This window comes from Zingiber officinale, chromosome 2B (genome assembly GCF_018446385.1).
Source record: "Zingiber officinale cultivar Zhangliang chromosome 2B, Zo_v1.1, whole genome shotgun sequence".
Taxonomy (NCBI): Eukaryota; Viridiplantae; Streptophyta; class Magnoliopsida; order Zingiberales; family Zingiberaceae; genus Zingiber; species Zingiber officinale.
Genome location: NC_055989.1, coordinates 72,890,259 through 72,917,862, shown reverse-complemented (window position 1 = coordinate 72,917,862; position 27,604 = coordinate 72,890,259). Strand labels below are relative to the sequence as shown.

The 27,604-nt window shown below is 37.6% G+C and overlaps 4 protein-coding genes across 9 annotated transcripts in view; 3 read left to right on the top strand and 1 right to left on the bottom strand.

The window, feature by feature from the left end:
- Positions 1 to 585: 585 nt before the first annotated feature.
- LOC122045873 (non-specific lipid transfer protein GPI-anchored 7-like) lies at positions 586 to 2,867 on the top strand. Of its 2 annotated transcripts, none has more exons than XM_042606279.1 (2): positions 586 to 977; positions 2,576 to 2,867. In XM_042606279.1, exons 1-2 carry the CDS (start codon positions 602 to 604, stop codon positions 2,653 to 2,655), a joined length of 456 nt encoding a protein of 151 aa, XP_042462213.1. In that variant the 5' UTR covers positions 586 to 601; the 3' UTR covers positions 2,656 to 2,867. The 2 variants fall into 2 exon arrangements, with proteins under 2 accessions (XP_042462213.1, XP_042462212.1); XM_042606278.1 differs by lacking the exon at positions 2,576 to 2,867 and adding an exon at positions 1,125 to 2,557.
- Positions 2,868 to 7,383: 4,516 nt separating this feature from the next.
- On the top strand, positions 7,384 to 14,715 carry LOC122045871 (UDP-xylose transporter 1-like). Of its 5 annotated transcripts, XR_006130141.1 has the most exons (12): positions 7,415 to 7,899; positions 8,587 to 8,724; positions 8,800 to 9,022; positions 9,109 to 11,380; positions 11,572 to 11,670; positions 12,620 to 12,742; positions 12,881 to 13,024; positions 13,117 to 13,301; positions 13,380 to 13,447; positions 13,529 to 13,661; positions 13,775 to 13,936; positions 14,057 to 14,715. XR_006130141.1 is itself a non-coding variant. In XM_042606276.1 (7 exons), exons 1-7 carry the CDS (start codon positions 12,898 to 12,900, stop codon positions 14,560 to 14,562), a joined length of 1,062 nt encoding a protein of 353 aa, XP_042462210.1. In that variant the 5' UTR covers positions 12,889 to 12,897; the 3' UTR covers positions 14,563 to 14,715. The 5 variants fall into 5 exon arrangements, 2 of the variants coding, with proteins under 2 accessions (XP_042462210.1, XP_042462208.1); XR_006130140.1 differs by having other exon boundaries at positions 7,384 to 7,899; positions 8,800 to 11,380; XR_006130139.1 differs by having other exon boundaries at positions 7,384 to 7,899; positions 8,587 to 11,380.
- A 521-nt stretch (positions 14,716 to 15,236) lies between these two features.
- On the bottom strand, positions 15,237 to 16,684 carry LOC122045872 (pentatricopeptide repeat-containing protein At5g61370, mitochondrial-like). Its single transcript, XM_042606277.1, has one exon. It carries the CDS (start codon positions 16,637 to 16,639, stop codon positions 15,245 to 15,247), a length of 1,395 nt encoding a protein of 464 aa, XP_042462211.1. The 5' UTR covers positions 16,640 to 16,684; the 3' UTR covers positions 15,237 to 15,244.
- Positions 16,685 to 24,349: 7,665 nt separating this feature from the next.
- Positions 24,350 to 27,604, top strand: part of LOC122045870 (protein virilizer homolog) — a 39,264-nt gene continuing 36,009 nt past the window's right edge. The window contains exon 1 of the mRNA XM_042606273.1: positions 24,350 to 24,389. The gene's annotated coding sequence lies outside the window, so the exon portion shown is untranslated. The remainder of the gene's footprint in view (positions 24,390 to 27,604) is intronic.

Genomic DNA, 27,604 nt, shown 5'->3' with positions numbered 1-27,604 from the left:
ATTTTGAAAATACTCTTTCAACTTATTGTAATAACTTAGTAGTTACTATAACTAGTAACATAAAAGGACACTTTACATCATTGTTACAATGTGAAAATAAATTAGATTATATTAATTAAAATTATTACACATAAAATATTATTATGCTAAAATTATATATTTTTTATTAACTTAATTAAAAATATTTAACTTTGATTATGGATTGAAAATCATTTCACAATAGAGACCATATTGATAAAATTTAAATAATTTTAATTAACTTAGATAATCAGAAATGCTCCCTATAAGAAATATTAATATCTATAATATTCAAAATTAATATTTTGTTACATTCAATTTGTATATGATTATTAAAGACATGAGCTATAGTGCCACGATAAAATATTCATCTGGCCCTCAGATGAATTGACGGGGACGCTGGGACAAACGTATTCACCTTTTTATCACAGCTATAAAATATTCAACATATCATTCAAATTTTTTTCTAAATTTAAAATATAACTTACATACATTAAATATTTATTTTTATTTAAATTCGAATTGTTTATTTTCTTAAATACTAACCCCTCCATCACATCTGGACGATGGGTTGCTTACTTAAATGCATGCGACGACAACAATGGCACAATGCTCCCTTAATTACTCTGTCCTGTCACAAAGCAGTAGATCCATGGAGAAACTAATGGCGACGCTTCTGCTGGCGCTGGTCCTTTTGCCGCCGGGAGAAGTGGAAGCGCAAACTTCTCAGACTTGTGCGGCGGAACTGGTCCCCTGCGGGCAGTACCTCAACTTGACGACGGGAACGCCGTCGGATTCCTGCTGCATCCCAATGCGTAACGCTGTCGAGAACGAGCTCGACTGCCTCTGCGCCATCCTCACCGACCCCAGCGTCTCCAGTGCCTTTAACCTCACCATCGAGAGGACCACCCATATCGCCAGGGCCTGCGGCATCGCCAACCTCAACGGCTGCTCCTCCGGTCAGTAATCACTCTTATCAATTAGGGCAACCGCGACCAGATCTCGATTCTTCGCCTAGTTAATTAGGGCTTTGTTGTTTATGGGATTGGGGAATCGATTAGGGTTTTTACTGATTGAAATTACTTCTTTGATGGTTGAACAAGCAGGTCCATCGTCATCCCGCACACCTCCTCCCCCTCCAGCAGTACTTGAATTTTACCAAAATTTCAATTTTTGCTTTTCAATTTGAATCAAAATTGTTCTTATTATTACAAGCAGATGATTTCTACTTCTTCTTCTTCTCCAGTACTTAGATTTATCCAAAATTTCTACTTTTTTTTCAAGTCGAATAGAAATTGTTCTTATTCTCTCAAGCAGATGACTTTTTCATCTTCTTCTTGTTTCAATTAAAGTATTGTAGTTGGTCAAACTCAGTAGGCTCCTGATTAAGAACAACAAGCAGATAGCAACAATTTGTCAAACACAAAGTTGGAATTCTACCTTAGAACTTAGTCAAGCTCGTTGAACTGGAATTATGGTCGAACACATATATGACTTGATCAAAGTATCTGCAAGTCAAGTCAATAGCATGACATGGTTGATAAAGATGTGTAATATGTGGAGATTGGGATACCAATATACACAAGAAAATAATACACATGCAGAGAATTGCGTGACCAAATTTTTTTGTTTATACAAAAAATAATCTTAAAATTTAAGTTTGAGAAGCAAAAGTTAAAAAAAAAAAAATGAACTAAATAAGATCTTCAGGTGGTTCCTATTGTTCTGCTTGTCTATGTTTTACTTGTTGTATTCTTCTCTAGACTCACAAGAACATTTGCTGAGGTCTTTAGCCTGCTCCATTGGGTATTCTAATGACTGTAGTGGCAAAACACGTGGCGGAGAGGGCTAGGTCAAGGGAAAGGGCCATGGCTGCACAAGGAAAATAATGGAAGGGAGTATGCCAGCTTCGTGATCTTTGTGTAGAATTTAATTCTATCTACCTAAGTAAATACAATAAAAGCCAAGTGTCTAGGTATTTCTACCCTTCATTCATCTAGAAGTGGCCGGCCCGTTCCACAAAAGTTTCTCACCGACTATCGGATAAATCCAGTAAACACAGATGGGGCACGGGGGACGGTCAACGCCACCATTGGTTCAAGCATTGTAGACATTTATTTACGTTTTGTGGTAATTGAACCCTCGTTGCTTGAAAATTCATCCATCTATTTACCATCGCACCCCCTAGGGGCAAACCTAAACCTAAGTAAATACAATGAAGCAAAAGATGATTTCTCTCGCCCCAAGCGCCTCTCATCGCCAGCCAAGTAAATACAAGATATGTCCTGATGAGGTTAGAGAGAGTTATTATTGTCTCATATAGTTGGACACTAACAGAGATCTTAGTGTGCATGAATTCATTTAACATTTATGGGCAAATTCAGAAACACTCCTTGACATAATCACCCCAAAACTGAGAAATTAGATTGGCATGTTCACATTTCCATTTTTTTTTTTTGTGTGTGGAAATTATATAATTGATTAGGGCTACAATGAAAATGAAAATGAAAACAGAAGTCTGAATAGATTACTAACTTGTGGATTGCTGTGGCTGCAGGTGCTGGTGGAAACATGATTCATAGGAAATGGATTGGAGTTCCAGTCTTGTTTGTCAGTTGGTGGATCATTGCCATTTAATATCTTGTCATCCTTGATGTTTCCTTTGCTGAGTTCTTGTAGTAAATGCTCCCTTAGTTATTCTTTCCCCCTTGTGTTGAACACTTGCTCTTAGGTTTATCTTCTTCCAGTTGTAATATTTGTATTCAGTGTAAGCTTCTTTGTAATTTTTGTTTATGAAAGAGTTATATTTATGTAAAACATTTGAATCGAAAAATAGATTATTTTTGTTATTTGTTGGACTACATGGGACAGAGATGATGAGAGGATCTATTGATCATATATACAAGAACAATATCTTATTTAGAGTTTATTTTCTTGTACTATATTTCTCATCTTAAAAAATATTCTTAGTAGTAGCGGTTATAAAGTAATTGTTTTCACGTACTGAAAAAAATTGATTTAATTTAATCAAAAATATTATATATAGCGTAATTATATATTTTAAAAAATTTATAAACTTGATTAAAATTGTTCAGCATGATTAAAATTGTTTCAATACGATTAGAATTATTTTAAAATTATTGTAACAACTGTTTAATAACTTTAAAGTATATATAATATTTTTGATTAAATTATATTAGAAAATAATTTATTTTAATATCTTAGAATTCTCCTCGCCGAATTGAAAGCCTCTCGTCCTAGCCCTCTCCCTCCTCGCCGAAGGCCCGAAGTGAAGCTCTCTTGCCCTCCCTCTCTCCCTAGCCCTCTCTTGCCTAGTCGTCCTCCCTCTTGTCGCGCCCTCCCTCATTGTCATCACTGCCAATCTCCGAAGCCCCGCGATGGCACGACGACATGTGGTAAATCATTGCACCTTCACTTTGATTTCTTCCTCTTCTTCATTTTTTTTTTTTTTTTTTTTGGTTTTTCGTTTAAGGACTTACTTGTGGTATTTCAAAGCTTAGCCTTGTTCTTCTGAATTCTGATCTTCTCCTTCAATTTTTGATTGTTAATGTTCGAAGTCTTAAATATAAAGACTACTTTTCTTCTTCTACATATTTCTCATCTCATCTTTTCTAAGACATTTTGATATTTTAATGCTTTCCCTAATTTTTTTGATCCAATGTTCTCTGAAAGCCCTAAAGTGAAAAAATGATAGATTTATTGAAAAAAGATTTCCCTTTTTTCTTTTTTCTTTTGATGTGTGTTTCCTCGATCAGTACACTTTGATTTTTTTTCCCGGATAGTTCAAAAATATGTTAATATTTTCAAACCGTTTAATATAAAAAAATAACTTGGACTTTTATACAGTGGCGTCAACATCTGTGTCTTTCTACAAATACAGATGTAGGCACGACTCTGACCTATATAATCTTTGAACTTTGAAGTTGTATTGCTTATTTTGATCAGCATCATTTCCTGTTTATTTGGTTTGGCTATTGATTCAGGTAAAATTAGACCCAAAAGTATTTAGTATTGGATCATCTTGATCGAAAAAGAACAACTGGATTGAAATTGACAAGAGATTTGTAACTAGGAAGGTATAGTGGATTTTGATGTCTTATTCTTCATCTCCAATAACCTTTTTGTTTGTTATCATCAATATATGTTGCATGGTTACTATTGTTTTTTCTATTGTTTTGGATCTGTGCTTTATCAGCAGATAACACAGTTTTATTATTTTCGATCAGATTGTATTGTTTGTGTTGCATATTTCAATTCTCTATGAATGATAATATGTGTTATAGGTTCATAAATGTTTTTTTTTTCCGTTAGTCATTTTTAGAAATTATATAATTACTCTTGCTTTTAAGTTTTATTTGTGTTAAAATTCCTTAGCAAAACATGATTTATTTCATTTTTTGTTTCTATGTTATATCAGAAATTAAATTATCACTTTTATCTTATTATGTTTGTGCTTGGTGTACCAGAATTTAAAGAAAAATGATGCCTAGAAAGTACTCCTCTGGAAGTGCTAAAAGGGAAAAAAAAACAACAGAAAAGAAGATGACTCAATCAATGAAAGGTTATATGGATAAATTTATTTTGAAGGAAACAAAAACAGAGCAAGAAAATTTGATTGATGATTTAAATAATCAGAGCACACCAACAAATCATTCTGAAGAACAAATAGAAGATGTGTATATTGCAAATACTAAAGATATGGATTAAGACAAAAATAATAATGAGGAAGATGGAAACATAGATCTTTCTCTAAATATATTTTATCCAAGATTTTATGATGACCTTGATACAAAAATGAGGGATTTACTCGTTGAAAAAGGCCCAATTAGAGAAGTTAATTTTGAATACCCTCATGAAGAATTTGGTAGACATTTTTCCTCATAACATTATAATAGAGTGCTTTCAAACAAAACAAATCATGGAAGAAAATAGCTAGTTTATTCAAAAGAGTTAGATAAAGTATTTTGTTTCTGTTGTAAGCTTTTCAAAACATTGCAATCACGAAGTCAATTAGCAAAAGAGGGATCTAGAGATTGAAAACATCTAAGTGAGAAACTTAGAGAACATGAACAATGTCGTGAACATCTTGCTAATTTAAGATCCATGGTGGAGTTACATATGAGATTGAGGAAAAATGAAACAATTGATAGAGAACTGCAAACACAGATTAAAAATGAAACATACCGTTGGAGAGCGGTTTTGACAAGAATTGTAGCAGTGGTAAAATATTTGACTAAAAATATCCTGACATTCCGTGGAAATAATGAAAACTTGGAAGATGGTTCAAAAGGTAATTTCTTGGGCTTGATTGAGATTATTGCCGAGTTTGATCCTATAATGCAAGAACATCTTCGGCTCATTAAAGGAAAAGAAATTCATCTTCATTACCTCAATCATAAAATTCAAAATGAGTTGATAATAAATATGTCATTAAAATTGAAAAGTGTAATCATTGAAAATGTCAAGAAAGCAAAGTATTATTCGATGATACTTGATTGTACTCCTGATGCAAGCCACAAGGAACAAATGACTTTAATAATACGGTGTGTTGATGTGTCATGTATTCCTGTAAAAATTGAGGAGTACTTTATAGAATTTCTGAATGTTGGAAACACGAGTGGATTAAGTCTTTTCAATGAATTATGTGATGCATTACACTCTCTTGGCCTTGATATTGATAATATTAGAGGACAAGGTTATGATAATGATTCTAATATGGAATGAAAGCACCAAGGCGTTCAGAAAAGATTATTTGATATAAATCCGAGAGCATTTTACATGTCATGTGGTAGTCATTGTCTTAATTTAGTGATTTGTGATATGGTAAAATCTTGTGTTAAAGCAAAATCTTTTTTTGGAGCATGTCAATGCATATATACAGTGTTCTCCAATTCTACAAAGCATTGGAGTATTTTACTTGATTGTTTGGATAATTTGACACTTAAATCATTGTGCACCACAAGGTGGGAAAGTCATATCGAAAGTGTCGAAACCATTAAATCACAAGTTGGGCAAATCAGAGAAACTTTACTTAAGGTAGCTGATTTAACTGATGATACAAGATTATCAAGGGATGCTAGATTGTTAGCAACACATGAACTTAGCAGCTTTGAATTTTTGTTAAGCTTGGTAATTTGGTATGATATTCTCTACAACATAAACTCGGTCAGTAAATCCTTACAATCTGAAATGATGCGAATTGATGTTGCAGTGAAACAATTGAAAGGGTTTGTTTCTTTTTTTTTTTTAGAATTATAGGGACAAAGGATTTGCATTTGTCATAAATTCTGCTAAAGAAATTGCTTCCAATATAGGAGTTGATCCTGTATTTCCTGAGCGACGATAAACTTCTAGAAAAAGACAATTTGATGAGATTTCTAATACTGAAAGAGAACCACAAAAAGCTAAAGAATGCTTTAGGACTGATTATTTTCTTGTTGTGGTAGATATTGCTCTTATGGAGTTGAGGAATGGGTTTGAACAATTGAATACTTTTGAAGAGATGTTTGGATTCTCTTTCGATGGAGAACAGTTAATGGCATTGGATGAAGATGATTTGAGAAAATATTGTGTGAATCTTGAATCTGCTCTAAAAAAGGATGATCTGTCTGATATTGATGCATATGATCTACTTTTGGAATTATGAATGTTGCAAGAGATGCTACCTCTGGAAGCATACGACACAAATAAATCTTGGACGACCATTAAAATTTTAGAAAAAAAAATGTGGAACCGCCACATCAGCGGCCCCCCTAGAGTCAGTCCCATGGATATGGAGAGAGGTAAATGCAGGTACACAGTTGAAAGCGCATAGCCGGGACGCTAAACCATTAAAATTTTAGAGTTTGCATTGAAAATGGATATTTTTCCTATGGTCGTGGTTGCTTATCAAATTTTATTGACTATTCCTGTGACTGTAGCATCAGCTGAAAGGAGCTTTTCAAAATTAAAATTATTGAAATATTATTTGAGAACTACAATGAGTCAAGAGAAATTGAATGACTTAGCGATCCTTTGCATGGAAAAGACATATTGAAAGATATCTTATATAACGATATAATTGATGACTTTGCTTCAAAAAAAAAAATGTCAGAAGAGTACATTTTAAATAATATTAATTGTTGAATAAATTATTTCAAGAAATCATGTAAAATATTCTTTAATATATAATTTCTTTAATTATATATATAATTAATTATTTTAATATATATTTAATTTTTTAAGTCAAGAGAGAGGATCCTAATGGACAAACCTATAATTTTACCTCAGGGCCTAGTTTTTCTTAGGCTGATAATTATGGGCGCTATTTTATTTTATTATTTTACCTCTAAAGGAACCGGACCGGACCGGTCTAATTCGATTCTCCTCCAAGCATGCGACGGAGTCGGTGGTCGGGAACTCCTCCCGACGAAGACGTTGGCGGGCGGCGGAGCGCTTCTATATCTACTATGAAACCCTAGGTCTTCGATGCTTCAATGCTGTTCCGGCCGAATCTCTCATCTCTACCGCGAATTCCTCGCCGCTGCTCCACAAGCTGTCACCTGCTCTCGTGTCTGGCGGCGGAGGTTGCCTCCGAGGAGGAGCAGGAGCTTGTGCCCGGTTCTTCTTCTACCTCAGAGACCAGGAATTTCTTGGGAAAAATTGTCCCTTTACTCAAACCAGAGGCCGAAAGGATTGTTCCGTGTGGATTCGTCCACGAGGGCATCAGTCAACATGGGGCTCTGAAGAAGGAAATGGTACCGTGCCCTAAATTTCATGTGAGATACTGGATATCGAGGTTGGAGGCTTGCCACGCCTTGGCCAGAGACGGGAGATTGGACGACATTATAAGGGTTTTGCGACAGATGGTGTATGACCAAGGTTTTTCTTGTTTCTTCTACCATTCCTTTACCCTATAAAAAAAATCATATTTTCTGGCAAGAGTTGATATAGTTCTAAAAATGGTTGGTTTATGTCTCTCATTTTTCATAATCAGTATTCTATTCTCGCACATATTTGATTGACCAAGGAAATCCTTGTGAACATTGTATGATGTAATGTTATCAGTCTCATCTTCTTAGTTTTTCATTGCAATGACTATTGATAACATTAGTAAGATTTACAATGCAGTTAAAGAATCATATCTGGTTTTAAACCAATGTAAACTTGACTAAACTTACGAAACCCTGTATTACCTTGTTTAGGAGATTGTAACTTGTAAGTGTTAACTTTTGCAAGTGATGAACACTTTAGGTATCGATATAAATGTTATTTTACTCACTGCATATGGCTCTTGGCTCTTGGCTCCTGGCTCCTGCATACACATTTTGAAACCTTGCAACTAGCTGAGTTACAACAAGATGGAAAACATATGATGAACCTCTTAATGCTTCTAGTTATTTCTAATTTTCTATCATTTACACTACTTATGAACCTATAAATTGTACCAATTGCTGGTTGCTATAATTCTTTGTCCTTTTATTTGATTATATATGTTTGCTTGAATGATCATGGCTTCTTTGTTGCTTATTGTCAAATTACCTTCTTTTTATTTTTAAATGTGAAAAGGAGCTGGATCGGCACCATTATTCTGCGAGCACTTGTTGACTCATTTCAGACATTGGGATTCCAGCAGCATTGTGTGGGATATGCTGGCAAATATATATGCTAGATCAAAAATGATTGATGATGCTCGTTTCGTATTACGTGAGATGGCTATCTTGGACATGCAAGCTTCTGTATCTACTTATCACAGTTTCTTATACAGTGCAAAATATACAGATATTGTTCTTGATCTTTATCGAGAAATCCAAGCTAGTGGGGTTTATTGTGGAGGGCACACAATTGATCTCCTTATTGATGGTCTCTGCAAACAAGGAAGAGTGCAAGATGCAATATCATTCTTCCAAGAGATAAGCAAAGAGAAATCATTTTACCCTTGTTTGATTACCTTCAATTCTCTCATATCCGGAGCATGTAATTCTGGCTTTATCTTGATCGCATGGTCTCTCCTCTCTCTTTCCTTTAAGTATGGATTTGTTCCAGATAAATATAGTTACAATGCGCTTATGCATGGATTGTGTCTAGCAGGAAAGGTGGAAGAAGCTTTGGAACTCTTTGAGCGCATGCAAAATGATGGCATAGAGGCTGATGTGGTTATGTATAATACTCTTATAAATGGGTGTCGCTTAATTGGATCGATGCGTGAGATCTGGATGCTCATTAGAATGATGATAAAACAGGGACTGCAGCCTGATCTCTTTACTAATACTATTGTGATAAGTGGTCTTTGTGATGAAGGCAATGTCAATGAAGGATTGAAGAGGATGGATATGCTTGATAGGGGATGCAAGCTGAATATTGTGACTTACAGTGTTCTCTTCATTGCCCTTTTCAAAAGAGCATCGATTGCGAAAGTTGAAGAGTTGCTCAATGAGATAAAAGATAATAACCTCGATATGGATCTGGTAGCATATTCCATCCTCATAAGTGGGTATTGCAAATTAGGAGAAATAAACAAGGCACTTCAGTTATGCCAGATTATACGCTCAAACAATGTGATGCCTATTTCATTATTTCACAGAACAATTCTTTCCGGCATGTGCAAGAAAGGTTTGATGTCAGAAGCGAAGTGGTATTTGGAGTACCTAGTTGCTAATGGTCAGGCATTGGACATTACATTATATAACATTGTTATCGATGGTTTTGCAAAAGTTGGTGATGTCAAAGAAGCTCTTGGAATATATGAGCAACTAATTAGGTCGGCCGTAACTCCTACAGTTGTGACTTATAATTCCTTGATTTATGGCTTTTGTAAGATTGGAAATCCAACCGATGCAAAGGAATTTTTGAAGCAAATGGATATGCATGGATTGGCTCCTACAGCCACAACCTACAGTACACTTATTGATGGATTTTGTGAAATTGGGGATATCAATTCCATGAGGATGATGCTTGAGGAAATGGATGGGAGAGCAATCATACCCAATAAAATTACTTATAGTGTAGTTATTAAGGCGCTTTGTAAAAGTGGTCAAGTAAAAGAGGCTTTTGATAAACTGAACAATATGGTTACATTGGGTATAGGTGCCGACTCGATCACCTATAATACAGTTATGAAAGGTTTTTGTGAACAGAGAAATTCAAAAATGGTTTTCCACATATATGATATAATGATAAATGGTGGACTGGTGCCTACTCCTGTTACTTATACCTATCTCATTGATTGTCTTTGTTTAAATTGTCAAGTTGACAGAGCAGAGGAGGTTTTGTATTTTCTTTTGCATCAGGGTATCAGATTGAGAAAATTTTGCTATATGACAGTCATTCAAGCATATTGTGGGATGGCAATGCCGGATAAAGCCTTTGTGCTCTTAGATGAAATGCTGAAATCTGGATATGAGGTTACAATCAAAGATTTTAGTGCAATAATCAACCGACTATGTAAACGGGACTTTGTACACGATGCAAAAATATTCTTTAATAAGATGTTAGGTATCGGCATATATCCAGATCAGGAACTGTCCCTTGTGATGTATAATGCCTTCCTTAAAACCAATGATTACAAGTCATTGTGTACTCTCCTTGCCTTCTTGGTTAAAACAGGATTGTAGCTACGATCACAGGAGCACACTGTTCAAGCTTCGCAATCCCTTGAATCCTCCTTTGTCAGACAGCATGAGGCATTATTTAAGATATATGTTATCTGTGATTATTATTACAATTGGTGTTGCTTCATACAAAATCAACATAAAATTAACTTTGCCATTATTTCTTAGTCTGGTAGAAGCAACAAAGTTACCAGGAAGCTTACCCTCTTCTGGGTCTAGTATGCCGAGATGGATCTCCTCCTAGTTGATCATGCTGTGGTTGATGACCTCCCTCTCAAACGTTGTTGAGTTGATTACATTTTGCCTATTTGAAGAATTTACTTAGCTGCTTCTTACCCGAAGTTCCGATACTTGAGCAGTGTTAACATAAACAGCCCGATGATCAAGGACACAAAGAACATTCAAGTAAAGATTTTTGGGGTGACTTGCAAATCTTAGTTGCAACTCCATCATCTGATATCCCAAAATTGATTTCCTCCTAGTTGATGTGGTTGACCATGTCCCTGCTCTAGCGACATGGAGTCAGTCAGATTTCGTCTAATGTCCCAGCTCTATTGGAAGGTTTATCAATCATGCCGTTTATGCTTATCCCCTGCCTGAATCTTGTGACGTATGAACTGATTCTGCACACTTCTGTCAAGCGACTTTGCTCTATCTGTTTCCTTCAATGTTATAACGCTGCTTATTGGCATTGGTCGAGGGCACTGACTCGTCACATCAGACAACTCTTCGTTGAGACCTTGTCAGACGAGGTCAGATTTTTGGACTATTCTTTAACTAATTGCATTAGCTTATCTTGACCAATCTTTTACAGAACTTGTTAAAAACTTCAGTTTGGCACCCTTTATGAACACTAATGCTTATACCCTGCCCGAATCTTGTGATGTATGAACTGATTCTGCACACTTCGGTCAATTAACTTGGCTCTATCTGTTTCCTCCAGCAAATACATTGTTCAATGTTATAATGCCGCTTATTGGCATTGATCGAGGGCACTGACTGGCACATTAGACAACTCTTTATCGAGACCTGGTTGGACGAGGTTAGCTTTTTGGACTATTCTTTAACTAATTGCATTAGCTGATCTAGACCAATCTTTTAAAGAACTTGTTGCAAACTTCAGTTTGGCTCCCTTTATGAACGTCTACTTTGTTCATTGCTACACAAGTTCAAGACATAAAGTTCATATGTAACTCTTTTATCTCATTGTGCAACAGTTATTTTAGATCTTATGTATCACTATTTTTTTTTTTTGACAATAGATAATTGTGTGCAAACCAGTAATATATTTAAATGTGACAAAATTTCATTATTGGTTGGATTCTTTTTTAAAAAAAATTGATTTATATATATATATATAAATCAAAGTTTTTTTTTAAAAGAATCCAACCAAACACAATGATGATTCTTTTAAAAAAAAACTTTGATTTATATATATATATATATATCAAAGTGACAAGAATCCAACCAAACACAATGATCAACCCCTTTTTTCCATGTGAGAAGACTAATCAAAGGAAGATGTTAATGAGTGATAAAGGATGATCCCTCTAATTGTTGGATGACTTTGGAGTGAACTCTAAGATCCACCAACCACCAAAGCTTCCATCAACCACTTACCAATTAGTTGGTGTCATTGCTTTTGCTTGCAATCTCACCAAATAATCGACTCTTAACAACCTTAATTAATTCAACAATGTTATTTTTTATTTTCCAATTTTTTTGATTCTATTGCAATGCAAACTTAAAGTTTAAAGGCATGAATGATTAAATTCATTCTAAACTTTATTATGATTTTATCAACAACAATTATTGGATACAATGATAAGTAAATTATATTCCAAGGTCCTTTCCATACTAAAAAAACATAATAATTTATAATCTTGAGGCCATTCTAAAAAATAGATAAACTTTCAAGGATGTACATGAAATTTCTCTTTGAACATACCAAACATATATAACCCCCTTCTCATTTCTTGCCATGCTCATAGATTACAACTTCTCATCTCAAAAATCAATAGAAGATAACAAGATAAAGAGAGATCTACTCCGGCAGTCGTCGCCAGTGGTGATCACCACCACACAGGGTTTGCCAACTTGGGATTTGCACTGAGGCAAAGTTTTCTTCCCATTTTGCTCTTTTTCTCTTCATGAATCAAGGCATTTATTATCATGATATGTCATAGTTATTTCTGAACAAGCATATCAAATTGGCACGAAAGAATCTGATAGCATATGCATCGTTGTTTCAGGTATTAATCAGGAAAATATGGCCTCCGTGGAGGGTTCAGGGTTTCAGATTGGGATGGTTGGGTCTCTAGCTCTCTCAGTTGCCTCCTCGGTTTCCATTGTCATATGCAACAAAGCTCTCATGAGCAGCCTTGGCTTCCCTTACGGTCAGTAGCTCCTAATACAAGAATTAAAACAAGATCTCAAACATTGTTGGAGCCATATTTGATTGTTGTGCTATTGAATTATCCATTGGCAGCTACAACCCTGACAAGCTGGCATCTAATGGTGACCTTCTGCACCCTCCATGTTGCACAGCGCTTCCACCTCTTCGAGCCCAAATTGATTGATGCAAAGACAGTGGTTCTCTTCGGGATTCTTAACGGCACCTCCATTGGATTCCTTAACCTCTGCCTTGGCTTCAACTCGGTTGGATTCTACCAGGCCAGTAGTTTCCTACACAAACCTAACCATTGCTAAGAACATAAATTTATAACAGCAGTTTATCTTACCGAATTGCAGATGACTAAACTAGCCATCATCCCTTTCACAGTCCTGCTGGAGACTATATTCCTGAAGAAAAAATTCAGGTTTGATGGAGAATTTCGATATCAAACTCCTTTTCTTACTGGATATCTGGGTGCTGGAAACTTACTAGAATTTGTTTCCAGCAAGAGCATAAAGTTCTCTCTTCTTGTCCTGCTCTTTGGAGTTGGCATTGCATCGGTCACAGATCTGAACCTCAACCTTGTCGGCTCAATCCTCTCGTTTCTGGCTATTGCTACTACATGTGTTGGACAAATTGTATCCTTCCTGCACATTCTTATTTGTTACACAAATTTTCCAAAAAGAAGGAAAAACCAATAAACAGGTCAAAGTTCAATTCGGTTTTTCTTGACCATCAAATTGAATGGTAGATGACGAACACAATTCAAAAGAGGTTGAAGGTTTCATCCACACAGCTTCTGTATCAATCATCACCATTCCAAGCAGCGATTCTATTTGCCACTGGCCCATCTGTGGACAGACTGCTCACCAAGCGAAGCGTGTTTGCCTACAACTATTCCTTTATGGTTCTGGTATGCTGGTTAATTAACATATCCCGTATTCCAACATTGACACACTATCTAGGTTTCCTTTCTCTACCTTGTTCAACTAGCAAGAAAATGTTAACTCGCTGTGTGAAATTCTTCTTGAAGGTGTTCATTGTCTTGTCTTGCTTGATCGCGGTTTCTGTCAACTTCAGCACCTTCCTAGTAATTGGAACGACATCACCAGTGACATATCAAGTTCTTGGCCACGTCAAGACCTGCCTCATTCTTTCCTTCGGCTACATTATACTTCACGACCCCTTCACAGCTAGAAACATTATGGGAATCCTGACCGCCGTCTTTGGAATGGGTCTGTATTCATATTTCTCTGTGCAAGAGAGCAAGAAGAAATCAGCAAACGATTCTTTGCCCATTTCGCAGGTGTTCCTCAGGCATTCTTTGTGATCGATTTAATATACTAATTCTTCTTGCAAATATATGTCCTCAAAGTATGTGTTTCACTTGGCATTTTGACGATAACATGGTTGTTGCTATTGCAGATGGCACAGAAAGAGACAGTGCCGCTCCTGGCAAGCAAGAACCAAGATAAAGACCACAATGAGACAAAAAGATCAAATGGAATCCCTGCAGCTTCCAAGGACTCTTTTGAGTGACACAATGCATAATTATATCTCCAGAGATAAATATATGGATAGGTTTCTTGTTCTGATATTAAAAGCAGTTGAATTAGGTTTACTTGATTTTTTTTAAATGAGTATAAAACCTCACTTGTTTCTGCAATAATAGTTGATACGGAAGTTGTCTCATAGTCGTGCTAACATTTGTGTATATACAAGTCGAAGAATGTTTGCAAGTTCCTGCTTAGGCTCTCAAATGAGTTGTCCAACAAAACATAACATCTAGGCAATGTCCTATAAAATGAGATATACTCTAATGTAGCAAGCCTCCTCATCACACAATCATATGCCTCCTAATCAGATGTTCAAATGGGTTGCTCGACAAAACATGGCATTTAGCAGTGTCCTAAAATGAGAGCTAATAAAGAAGATAATCAATTAGTTTGTAGTCAATCTAACACAACCCTAATCATTCAATAAAGTGATAAGTGGAAACATGAATTGCATTTATGTTCAATCAGCAATTTTGCACATCGATTTTTGTGGTTGCATAGCAACTACAAATTCGTGTGGTGATAAATATAAGAAGCTTGAAATGCAAAGAAACCTAACCAATGTTAAAGCAAAGAAATCTACCCTTAGAATGTGCAAGCCATTCTCCTTTTCAAGCTTGCATTAGGAATTGGGAGAGCCATTTTTCTTGTACTGGGAAGGAAGACTATGAGACCTTGCTATAGCTCTGTGATCTTAACTTTTTCTCAGCTGCCACTGGTTTGAATACCTCTGTCTTGGAAGGATCCAACAAGTCTCTCGAGCATTGAAGAATGACATTCCTCTCTGTTGCCTCCTCCCACAGATTGGTTGCCTGTTCAAACCTTCCACTCCTACTGAGCTTCTCTATTAGCAACTCATATGTTGGCGCATTGTACTGCCCACATCTCTTCATTTGGTCGAACGTCTGGAGTGCATGATCCACCTTCTCCAGACCGCACAAGAGACCTACTAGACTATGGTAGAAACTTGTCCCAGGAAGCAAGCCAGCCTCGAGCATCTCCTTGAGAAGCCTATCGCCTCTGACAAATCTTCCAGTCAGATACATGAGTCTGATGACGATGTGGTAGCTTGCCCAGTCGGGAGAGCATTCTGCCTCCCCCTGTTGCATCAGGTATAGGATTCGGCAAGCTTCCTTGGCCCTCCGAACCCTGGAAAGGGAAGATAGTAGGATGTTGAAGCTAGCGGTGGCGGCGGGGACCCCTGATGTCCTCATCTCCGTCATCAAATTTGTGGCTTCCGGAACAAGGGCGGACGGATTGGATTTGACGTTCTTCTGGCACAGGCAGAGGAGGAGATCGTTGTACGATGCTATGGTGGGAGGAAAACCTAGCGATTTCATCTCATCCATCACGTGGCGCGCTTCCTTGACGTCCCCCCGGACGCACCATCCGTGGAGGAGACTCTGCTGTATGATCCGAGTGGCTTCGCCCCCTCCCGAGAGCAGATTGCGCCGGTGGCGCCACACGACGCCCCGTGCCATCCCCGCGTGCCCTCTGGCGCAGAGGGCGTGTACCATGACGAGCAGCCCCCTGCTCGCCCCTTCGCCTCCGCCGTCCGGGATCTGCAGCAGCCGCGCTCGAACCAGACCGCGGAAGAGGCGAACGGCGTCCTCCTCCTCGCCCGACTTAACGAGGGTGTCGGAGACTAGGGTGAACGTCTCCAAAGTCATCATCCGGCGTTCCTCGTGGAGACGGGAAATGGCGATCCCCATGGCCGTGAGGTCCTTCATCGCCGCGAAGGCCCGGATGGCGCGGTTGAAGACATCGTCTCCGAGGTGTTCTTGGGGAACCCGAGGCAGGCACCAAGAAAAGAATCGCAGAAGTCTTCTTCCGCTGCCGCTCCCGCCGTCGCCGGCTTCGGTTTTGCAAGTGTCGATGACCGCGTTGAGTGAGTCTTGGTTAACTGGGACGCCGGAGCGGTCGAGGGCCGCCACCATGTCGTCGAGGCTGCCGACGCCCAAGGCAACGATGCGGACCAGCGAGTCATGGTGATGACGCAGATGAGGCGTCGAAGAGGATGAAGAGGAGACGAGTCCTCTGAAGGCGAGCAGTCTCGCCATTGCCGCAGCTCGAAGACCTCGATTCGATCACTCGGGTCCAATCGCGGATTCGAGGGAAATTTTTAGAATGCACTCCAGTATTTGACAATAATCTTAAAACGCCCCTAACATTTTATTAATAATATGTAACTTCAATTTTTTATTTAAATACTCTTTAATTTTACTATTTTATTAAAAATCTAGACATTTTACTAACTAACTCTTCAATTAATTTGATAAAGTCTAAAATTAAATTAAATTAATATCTTTTTTATTCATAATGAAAATAATTTTAAATTTATTAGCAATTTTCATAGATATATCAATAGGAATCTATAGTAGTTAAAAATGTACAATATATTATTGAGAATTTTTCTTATCAATCAATAAAAAATCTAGAGTTTGAGACTTATTTGTGACATATTATTGAAAATTTTTCTCATTAATCACTCTTACCTCATTAATTTTTTCTTATTCTCTTTAATCTCATATTTTATGATTGACAATACTACGAGCAGAAAAACTTCTATAAATACTTTGGATCTATAAATACATTAAGCCGATGAAGTTAGAAAACATTTTTTTTTTTTACTTTTTTATTACAATCAAGTATAATATTAAATTAATTTTTTATAAAATGAACTTGATAATAGTAGCTTATTGCTAGAATTCTAAATCACTTTTTATTGTTTAAACCTTTTCTTTAAATTATCACTATTTGTTTTCATATCATTCATCAATAAGGATATTATTGAAAAAGGATACAAAATTAAATGACAATTTATCAAAAAGCGCATATAGATTTTAAATTTATCAAAAACGCATACTACTTTGATATTTACCAAAAAAAAATGTACATTTTTAAATGTATTTCTTATTTTATCCTTTTGATAAATTTGACTTTTTCATTTTCTCTGTCATTACTCACTGTCTCTTCTATGTCCTCTCTCGTATACATGCAATCAATTTTATTTTTTCTCTTCTCTCTTTTCTTTCCTCTCTCCTCTATTTTTTATTTGATGTGTGCATGCATAATATAGACTTGATATACAAATTATATCAAGCCCACGACTAGGGGTGACAATTCGATTCAGGTTCGAGTTGACGGGTTCGGGTTGGCAGGTTGGCGGGTTAGCAAATGACAACCTGAACCCGACCTGATTATTAATTCGGGTCAAACTATTCAACCTGAACCTGATCTATTGATTTGCACTTGACCCGAACCCGACCCGTTTGACCCGAACATGACATGAATTCATTAAGGAAATTTTGTATATTAAATTATAAATTATAAATTAAAAATAACATTTATCTACCCAAAATGAAAATCCATATCATAAATGATAAGTCATAGCAACATTGCAATCAATAGCATATCTCTATGCTTAGGGTTTTTAATTTTTTTAAATTTATAATTTAAGTTTAAATTTATAATTATTTATAAACGGGTTCGCGGGTTGTAATTGGGTCATTTTAGGTTGACCCGAACCCGACCTGTTTATTAATTGGGTCAATTGTGTCGACCCGATTTCGACCTGAACCCGAAACTACCCAACCCTAACCTGAATTTTTCATGTTCGATTCGGGTCGTGTTTTCGTGTCGGGTCAAAAATTGTCACCCACGACGATTAGAGTTTAGTTTATTTTTTGATAATATTTTAATACATTTGGATAAAATATCAATAAATAGCATATTTGAATTTTTTACAACCCTAGAAATCGACAGAAACTGATCGATTATTTAATTCAAGATAAGTTAAGGCCCTAATTGATATTTTTAACATGTGGATGAATGCTGAAATACTAATTAAAATCAATAAATTGTATGGAACCTCCAACAATATATAAAATTAATATTTAATTATGCAAATAAAATAAAATTAAGTAGTTAAAATGTATATTTTCGTTGCCCCAGCTACGTAGCCTTCGAATACAATATATAATAATTATTTTCTTTACTTCCCTCTAAATTTAGAATTTTAGATCCGCCCTTATCCATGATTACATAAAGTTTCGCAAAAAAAGGCGAAGGCATAATTTTCTTTTCTTACATTAAGATAAATTTTCTTTATCTTCTTTGAGCTCTTTTACTTTCTGATGCATGCATGTGAGCTTCACATCTCAGTTCATCACTGACTTGATTATTAGAGAGGTTAATACTGACAATGCTAACTCTCAGCTGACAAGTTTTGCTTTGTAAGACATCAAGAACGGATGCATTTGTTGGATCGTAGAGTTCGCTAGAGGTGGGGGGGGGGGGGGTGAATAGCGATCTTTAAGAATTCGAAAATTAATTCGAGTATGTAGCAGAAATAAGGAAAGTAAGGGCAACGCTAACACAACCAAGTTTACTTGGTTCGGAACCTTCGTCGACTCCTACTCCAAGGCCCGCACTCGTTGAGTGCTTTCGTTGGGCAATCACTAATAATTCAAAAAAATGATTACAAAATAAGTACAGGAATTATTAAACTAATACCGACAACAAGAAAAAGGAAATGAGTCACAAGTTGTCGGAAAAGCTTCACAGCATCGCAGGAGCATAGCGCAGCAGAACAGTCGTAGAAGAAGTTATTGTTGTTTGCTCCAAGAGGTGACCTCCTTATATAAGAAGCTCCGGGCGCTCGGGTCCCTTCCGGGCGCATGGACTTTAATGTAGGCCCAGCCAACCAGTGCACTCTACGTTTGCGTTAAGATAGAATTTTGCATTCCAGACGCCCGAATCCCTTTTGGGCGCTCGGATCCCTTTCGGGTGCCCGGACCATCTCCAGGCGCCCAGACCACCATTTCCAAAAACTCGTTTTCCTGCAAGAAAATGTTAGTCCGGGTGTAATCTAGCCGAGCCGAGCCGAACTCTTGAATGTTTAAACTTGCCTCATTTATAATCGAGCCGAGCTCGAGCTTTATTTAACGAATATATTCATGGCTCATGAGCTTATTCGAGCTTTTATTGAGCCTAAACGAGCTTAATAAGTATAAATTATAAATTTAAATATTCATTAAAAATTAAATTATATATTTAGAGAAAATTATAATATTCTTATTAAAATTTATAATTTTATTCTAATAAATAAATTTAATATATTTGTCTATATTTTTCATAAGTAGAGTGTAAAATCTATAAATTTAATATCAAAACTATTTTTTTAAATTTAAAAATTTATTCATGAGCTTAACGAACGTGTTCACAAGCTAACGAGCCGAGTATCGCGAAACTTGAGCTTGGTTTGTTTATCTTAACGAGCATCATTAAACGAACTCAAACGAGCTTTTATCAAATCGAGCTTCGAATAGCTCACGAGCGGTCTAGTTCATTTACACCCATAGTCCGGGATAAAATAAAAGTTATACTACTCTACAAAATAAAGTATTAGCACAATTATATTTAAACATAATAGTAATTAGATTTTGTCTCCAAAAGAGCAAAATCTAGTCACGATCCCAACTTAGATTTCCGAAATAGTTCTAAGTTAGATCGACCTCTAAGTCCCCTGACTGGGAATGCATCCTCACCAAATCACTCCCCTCCAGTGACTTACCTTAACTTACCTGCCAAACATCCGGTTAGCCCATCGGCCTGTCTATACTTCGTGCCAGCTATCTATTGGCGCAGCGGGGCCGGTAATAGGGGAAGGGTGAATTGCCTGCAAATCAAAGATACCTTTCTCAAACTTTTCAACTCTAAAATAATAGCAACAATAATAATAAAAATAAAATAAAGAAAAGCAGGAAGACTTAGCGAGTTGACTTGGTTACAACCAAGAAGGTTGTTAATCCAAGGCGGTTGGAAAACACACTAAGAAAGTCTCCTTCTCTTAAGGCAGAGAAGTTTTTTACACACTTGTAGCTCAGACAGTTGCTTAGAAGTTAAATACATAGTTGATTCAAGAGATGATCTAAGGTTCTAGACTAAGACTGTATTTATAGCCTTGGTCGGGGCACCTAGAAGGGTTTTGGGCGCCCTTGGGAGATAAAACTTTATCCCCTTCGCACGGATTGCGGTTTGACCGTGATCTGGATAAAATAGCATTCCGGACGCCCGGACCTTAAAGTCAACTTCGTTGACTTTTTCGGTCCGGGCCCTCTGCTCTGGTTCAGTTCGCCTCGATCCAGGTCTTCTGCTCCGGCTCCGCTTGCTTGAGTGATCTCGGTCATCCGGAATAGTGCTCACCCGAACCAAACTTCCGGCCTTCTCCTCAAGTAGGCTTCTGTCCCGGCTTCTCGTCCCTCAAACATCGTGCATGTTCTTCTCGTCCACCGATGTACTCTTCCGCAGCTCTTTCGTCCTTCGGACGCACCGAGGCCGTCAGCTCCCTTCCCGTGCTGTCATTCTCGCTAGTTGCGTCTTCCGCTCGACTTCTTATGCTCTTAAGCTCCTGCACACTTAGACACATGGATCAAATAACAAACATGACATAACCTAACTTGGTTGATCACATCAAAATAACCACGGGGTCCAACAATCTCCCCCTTTTTAATGTGCATCAACCCAAATTAAAGTTAGGGTAAAACAAACAAGTAATAATTTAAAGAAATTATTAAACTAGCATTTTAAGCATGAAGATTGCAATAAAAAAATTTTAATACTAAGTAAAAAAATTTAGAATTTAATTTACTCTCCTAAACAAAATAGGACTCCCCCTAAACTTCTCTGAACTTGTATCTATCTCTCTCCTTTTGATCACATCAAAAAAAATAGGTACAAATGGCAAGTTTTTCTTTTAAAAAGACATTTTCAAAACAATTATAGTTTTGATAAAACATTTTCAAAATAACTTCTAAGTAAAGATGTTTAACAAATTCTAAGTTATTTTCCATAATTATTCTAACTTAGGTAATTTTTAGACCACAAAAAGAATGTTAAAAAAAACTTTTTAAAATATTATTTAATTTGAATGTTTTATCAGTAAGTTAATTAAACATTCTATTTATATATTCGGCTTCCAAGCAGTGGAGAGGCACTAGGTTTTCTTGGTTATTGGAGTAACAACCACTTTCTTAGACAAAGCCTCATTAAGAAATTCACTGTTCAATTTTTTTTGCTGAAAGCACTAACTTAAAATATTTAATCTAGAAAATATTTTGGAACCCAGTATAGGTTCCCTCCTACTGGATTAATTAAAAACTTAGAGGGTACATATCCTTTAGGTATTTTCTAAGTTGACCATAATATTTTCTAATATACCAATTTAATTTTCCATAAATTTTGAGTTTTGACTTCTAAAAACGGTTTGGTTTTAAACATGCATATTCAGTTTTCAAATTTTCAATTTCTAATTTTAATTTCTCATTTTTTAAGTTAGAATTCTCTAATAGTATTTTTAAATTTGTAATTTCTTTTTTTGATTTACTAAGTCTTTAGTAAGCACTTTGATAAATCGAAAGTACTGCTTGGGAGTTAAATTATGTACCTAACTTACCTCTATTTCTGATGCTCCCCCTTCATCGTAACTTTCTTCATCTGATGATCCTCCCCCTTCATCTATGTTCATCTCCGAGCTAATTTCTTCGAAAAGATGGTTGGTCATCTGTGCTAATCCCGAGAAGGCTTCGACTTCTGATTCCGAGGATGATGATTCATCTCATGTAGCCTTCAGACTCTTGCATTTAGAGGATGTCAATCTTTCTTTTTCGTTGTTCTTTTTCTTCATCTTCGGGCAGTCATCATTGATATGTCCTTCTTCATTGCAATTATAGCAACGGGCCACCCTTTTGTTGTGTTGATGTCTTTTTGACTGCGATCTAAATTTATTAGTTTTAATAAATTTATTTAACTTTCTTACCAATAGAGTCGCTTCAGATTCGTTGATTGACGCTTCAGAGTCGGGATCGTCAATCTCGGCTTGTAGCGCAACATTGAGATTTAACTTCGCTTGACTTGGCTCTGCAATTCGAGACTCGTGAAGTTCAAATGTAGAAAATAAATTTTCTAAAGTACTTACCTCAAAGTCTTTAGAGATATAGTATGCATCTACTAAGGACGCCCATTTTGGAGATCTTGGGAAGGCGTTGAGTGCGTACCGGGTCGAATCTCAGTTTGTTACCGATTCTTCGAGGTTATTTAGCTGAGTTATCAGCTCTTTGATTCTCGCTTGGAGTTGCGCTACCTTCTGCCGTTTTCATCCGGAGATTCGTCAACTGAGTCCGGAGGATGTCCCGCCTTGCTAACTTCGCTTCTGAGGCGCCTTCGTGGAGCTCCAGGAATTTTTCCCAAAGGTCTTTGGCAGACTCATTGTAAACTACCGAATCAGATAATAATTAAAAATAAGGTTTAATAAACAAATAATCTTATTAGAATTTCTAGGAATTTTTAGAAATTTTCTGAGATTTATTTGGAGCTCGTATGAATTTAATCAGAGAGGGCACATTAATGGATTTAAGAAAAGTCTGTTTGGAATATTCGAAGATGGGAATTGATTGAGGAATTGATCTAGGGTTTGATGGAATATCCTTAAGTTATAAATTTTCCCCGACCGAACCCTTCTCCTCAAAAAAAAACCCCTCGCGCGGCCAATTCTTCTGGCGCCGAATCCTCTTCCCCGAGCCCTCTCCCTCTCACGAACTCTTCTCCCCAAAACCCGTCGATCACAACCTCCGGCGAGTTCGCGTTCCCGTGCCCTAAGCCCGACGCTGCCGCCATCCCTCTCCCTCCCGTGACCTTGTTGTGCCACCCATCGCCGCCGCGCGCGATCAACAGCCGCGGCCGCCTCTCGTGCCGATTCCTTCCCCCGCCGAGCTCTCCCTCACGCGATCCAGACAGCCAGCGATCACAGCAACTGGCGTCTTCCTTCCCTCGCTCGAGCACCACCACAGTAGCCGCCGGCCTTCTCCCTTCACGCTATGCCCTAATGGATCCGGCAAGTTCATTTCTTTATGTTAGTGTGAGATCCATAGGGTAAGGGATGGATGTTTAGGAGGCATTGATATACTTGCGTATGTGATTACTTGGTCGAAGGATATGTGATTCGAGTTTTCTATGTTGTTCTGGTTTCACTCTGTGATTTCTCTCGAGTTCTCACAAGGGATATTGGGTCTTTGCGATTGGATTTATTCGTGATTGGTTTCTTCTAGTTAGTGTGAATACAGGACCAAGTCTTGATAGTTTCGGCTAGTTTTGATGATGGTTTGTTCCTTTCGGTTTCTTTCGAGAGTTGGGACAGATTGCTAGTGTTTTTGAGCTTGATCGAAGATGTTGTTGCTACTTTTTACTACTTCTGAAATGTTAGACTGATTTAGAAGGTGAATTTAATTTGATATTGTTCTGCTCCAATGATTTGCAATGGATTTTGGGTGAGGTTTTATGGGTTTTCTTATTGGTTGCTCCATGAAGCTTTCTTTTGTGTTCTCTTTAATCTTGTTGTGGGCTGATTGTTGTCAGAAGTAGAAATAGAAAATGGAGATGTGTGCTCTTTGTTATGGATTCCGAAATTTCTAGATAACTTTTGATTGGATAAGTTGTGACATTTTCCTCGTGTTGCTGAAATTTCGTAATAGATTTGGGTATGCTGATTTGAATTTGATTGGGTGATGGATTTGTTTTCCTTGCATTGCTGGAAATTTTGGGCCTGTTCTAGAAATGCTGAGTTGATTCTTAAGATAGAAAGTCTCTTTTGTGTTGCTGGGATTTCGAAAATAGGTTTTAGAAAGTTGGAATTTATGGTGGTTTAAGTTGGGTTTCGGTTTAGCTAGTGTCGTTTATGAAATTAGCTAAATTGTACATTACGCGATTTGCAGGATGTTGATTGAAGACGGTTGACACGATCTACATATAAAGGCGGGTACTTCTTGCTTTGTTTTCTTTTAGTACTTTGACCTTAGTGCATGAATTATTTTGGATAAGGATTGTTTACCTTGACTCCACTCTTACTTTTCTGTGCTTGATACTTCCACGAAATCTTTGAGAAATTCGTTTCTATATCCAAACAGTCTCTTCTTGTTGTCCATGATCCGTAGCAGATACTAGATACTATGTTTGTATGTTTGAACTGTTGCTTATTTATGTACGATATTGAGCATGCTGGCTTCATGTAGCATACATGTTTCTGCTTATATATATATGATGACTATTGCATTGTTTGCATCATGTCATTTCATGCATGCCGCATCCTCGCCCACTCGAGAGAGTGGTAGCTGGAGTTGATGTCGCTTGTCCTGTCGTGCCGCACTCGACCACTTGTGTGAGTGGTAGCTGGAGTACGAGCAGCAGGGACCCCATCGCAGATGTAGTTAGTTTTTCAAAATGTTATTCATTTAAAACCATGTTTTTATAATGCACAAGAATTTACAACTTGTGAATGTATGCCAACTGACAAACTCTTGGAACACCAAAGCGAACATACAAATTGAGAGAACGAGATTTTAAATGTTAGGTATTTCCTTTATTTGGTTATTGAAATGCAGAAAACTAACAAACAGAGGATGTACGTTACCCTAGTAATATACAAGCGCCAATTATCAAAACAAGAAAAAACTTATCTTAGTTGCAAATGAGAAGCCCATGACCCTCATACTTTGTATCGAACTTGCATGAGTATGGATTCACTCAATTTTCCACATAATATGAATTCATCAAGCTTGTAAGATGAGAAGCAATATTGTTAATGAACCCAACGATCAAAACCAACGTCTAACCCTATATAAGTCTATGCGGAGAAAAATAGACGAGAATAAATTCGCGACCCTCGTACTTAGTAGCGAACTTGTCTGAGTATGGCATTCACTCAAATTTTCCATAAAACACGAAGTCACCCAAGATTTCGTGACGATAAGCGAAATGGTTGATGAACCCAACAAGAAAAATTAAAACCTAACCTTACTGGTAATCGTAAAGAAAACTAGATAAGTCTGAATCCAACGTTGACAGTGTGAGAAGGGAGTTGTGAAGGGACGTAATTAAAGATTATAAATGTTGGGGGAAGGGAAAAAAAGCAGGGTGGAGAGACAGGAGAAGCGGAGGAGGGAGAGAAGACGGGAGAATGGGAGACCCATACCTTATTAGTGCTTGGAGGTAGAAATCACTCGACGACAAGGGCTTCCGAAGGCTACTGGCAGCGTCGGAGGCGGTGGACGGCGACTAGGGCAAGCGGAGGCACAAGGTCGGGAAATCGAAGGGCGAAGGGGAGAGGGCGTGGCGCGGTGGTTCAGAAAGAATAAAATTGATTATTTCTTGGTAATTGCCTTTAAAGGTTTTTTCTTTAGAAATTTTAAGAAACGCCCTTTATTTTGATTAGCAAAAAATACTGATCCGGTGACGAGGAGGGGCCCGCTCAGTAGAGGGATCAATGGCACGGTGAAAGTCAAAGTCAAGATGGTCAACACCCCGATAATCATCTTCCGATCGGGCAACCCCCTTTCCCGACCGGGAGGAAGAATCGTCGAACCTACATGAAGCAGATGTTAGCATAGCTCGATCATGTACCGAGCTTCCGACGCTCAAACAGACAAGGTATGTGTCGAGCGGCAAGCCCACTCGGACTCATATCGGCAAAACAATGACGACTGAGCATACTACATTCACACACAGCTTCTCCGTTCTACATAGCAGAGGAGTTCAGATAGTGAGATGTTGGTCGAGCGGTCATTCTGCTCTGCCCGAGGACAAGATCGTCCGGGCGATCGATAGCTGGCCGAGTGGCCATTCCGCTAGGCCCGAGGACAAGATCGTCCGGACGACCAATAGCTGGTCGAGCGGCTCTTCCGCTCAACCTGTAACAGACAAAAGGAGGATCAGAGGATATCCTTCTGGGACCTATGCCGCCGACAGACGGCATGCTTGGCGATATGGTCAAGCTGAAGATCTTATGACGGAAGCTTCCATTGTCTTGTCAGAGATATGCTCGGGTCGTTAGGGTATGGTATTAGGGACACTTTTCTGACACGTCTCTTCAGGATATGCTTTGAGAAGCGTGCATGTCTCGAGAACCGTGTACGCGCTCCCCGAAAGTCCTATATAAAGACCCTCCAAGATTCGACGGGAGGTATGCATAATCTCTACTGTAGCTACAGTTACTCTACCATTTTGCTTCCTCATTTTTTCTATATCGTCGGTGTTTGACTTGAGCGTCGGAGGGTTATCGCCGAAGAATCCCTTCCCGGCTCGGCACTGACGTTGCTGTGGTTGTAGGTTTCACTGACGAGAAGCCCACTAACGGTCAACAAGAGTATCACATCTACAACATTCATCGCCTCGACTCTAGGATATGATCAAATACCTTTAACCTCTTATCAAGTAGTATTTTGCTATCCTATATTTAAAAAATATCACTTAACCCCCTTACCAAAGTCAAATATGAAAAAATTTGTAACAAATAACAAATAGGACCTAATCTAACTTGATTGATCACACATCTAAACAACCACGGGGTTCCAACACTATCCGGTCGACCCATCGACCTAGCTAGGTTTCGTGCCAGCTATCCGGTCGGCCCGTCGACCTAGCTGGGCCTCGTACCAGATATCCGATCAGCCCGTCGACCTATATGGACTTCTCCTGCACACTTAGTCAAAGTGTTAGATTACAACAAACCTAACTTAACCTACTTTGTCATTTATCAAAACTTGAGTTTAACCGTTAGTGCTAACCGTACCAACAACATTGACATCAACCAAAAAATCCAAGCGAGTGATGAAGGCCACCATCACTAGATGCTTCTATATATATTTTTTTTTTTTCCATTTATGTATATTTTTCTCCCTGTGTACACCATTGATTCAATTAATTAATAATTAAAAAACCAACTCTAAAAAATATATGTAATTATATTCCACGCCAATGCAATATATTTTTTTCCTTTTAAAATTATCAAAAAAATATAAAAAAGATAGGTACATAATTATCTTTTACAAATTTTTTCATATTTGACTTTGGTAAGGGGGTTAAGTGATATTTTTTAAATATAGGATAGCAAAATACTACTTGATAAGAGGTTAAAGGTATTTGATCATATCCTAGAGTCGAGGCGATGAATGCTGTAGATGTGATACTCTTGT

Coding starts and splice junctions, on each gene's coding strand:
- LOC122045873 (XM_042606278.1), top strand. CDS start 602: ATGCATGCGACGACAACAATGGCACAATGCTCCCTTAATTACTCTGTC. Junction 978..1,124: donor CCTCAACGGCTGCTCCTCCG/GTCAGTAATCAC, acceptor TTGAACAAGCAG/GTCCATCGTCATCCCGCACA.
- LOC122045871 (XM_042606274.1), top strand. CDS start 12,898: ATGGCCTCCGTGGAGGGTTCAGGGTTTCAGATTGGGATGGTTGGGTCT. Junction 13,302..13,379: donor ACTCGGTTGGATTCTACCAG/GCCAGTAGTTTC, acceptor ACCGAATTGCAG/ATGACTAAACTAGCCATCAT. Junction 13,448..13,528: donor TTCCTGAAGAAAAAATTCAG/GTTTGATGGAGA, acceptor ATTTGTTTCCAG/CAAGAGCATAAAGTTCTCTC.
- LOC122045872 (XM_042606277.1), bottom strand. CDS start 16,639: ATGGCGAGACTGCTCGCCTTCAGAGGACTCGTCTCCTCTTCATCCTCT.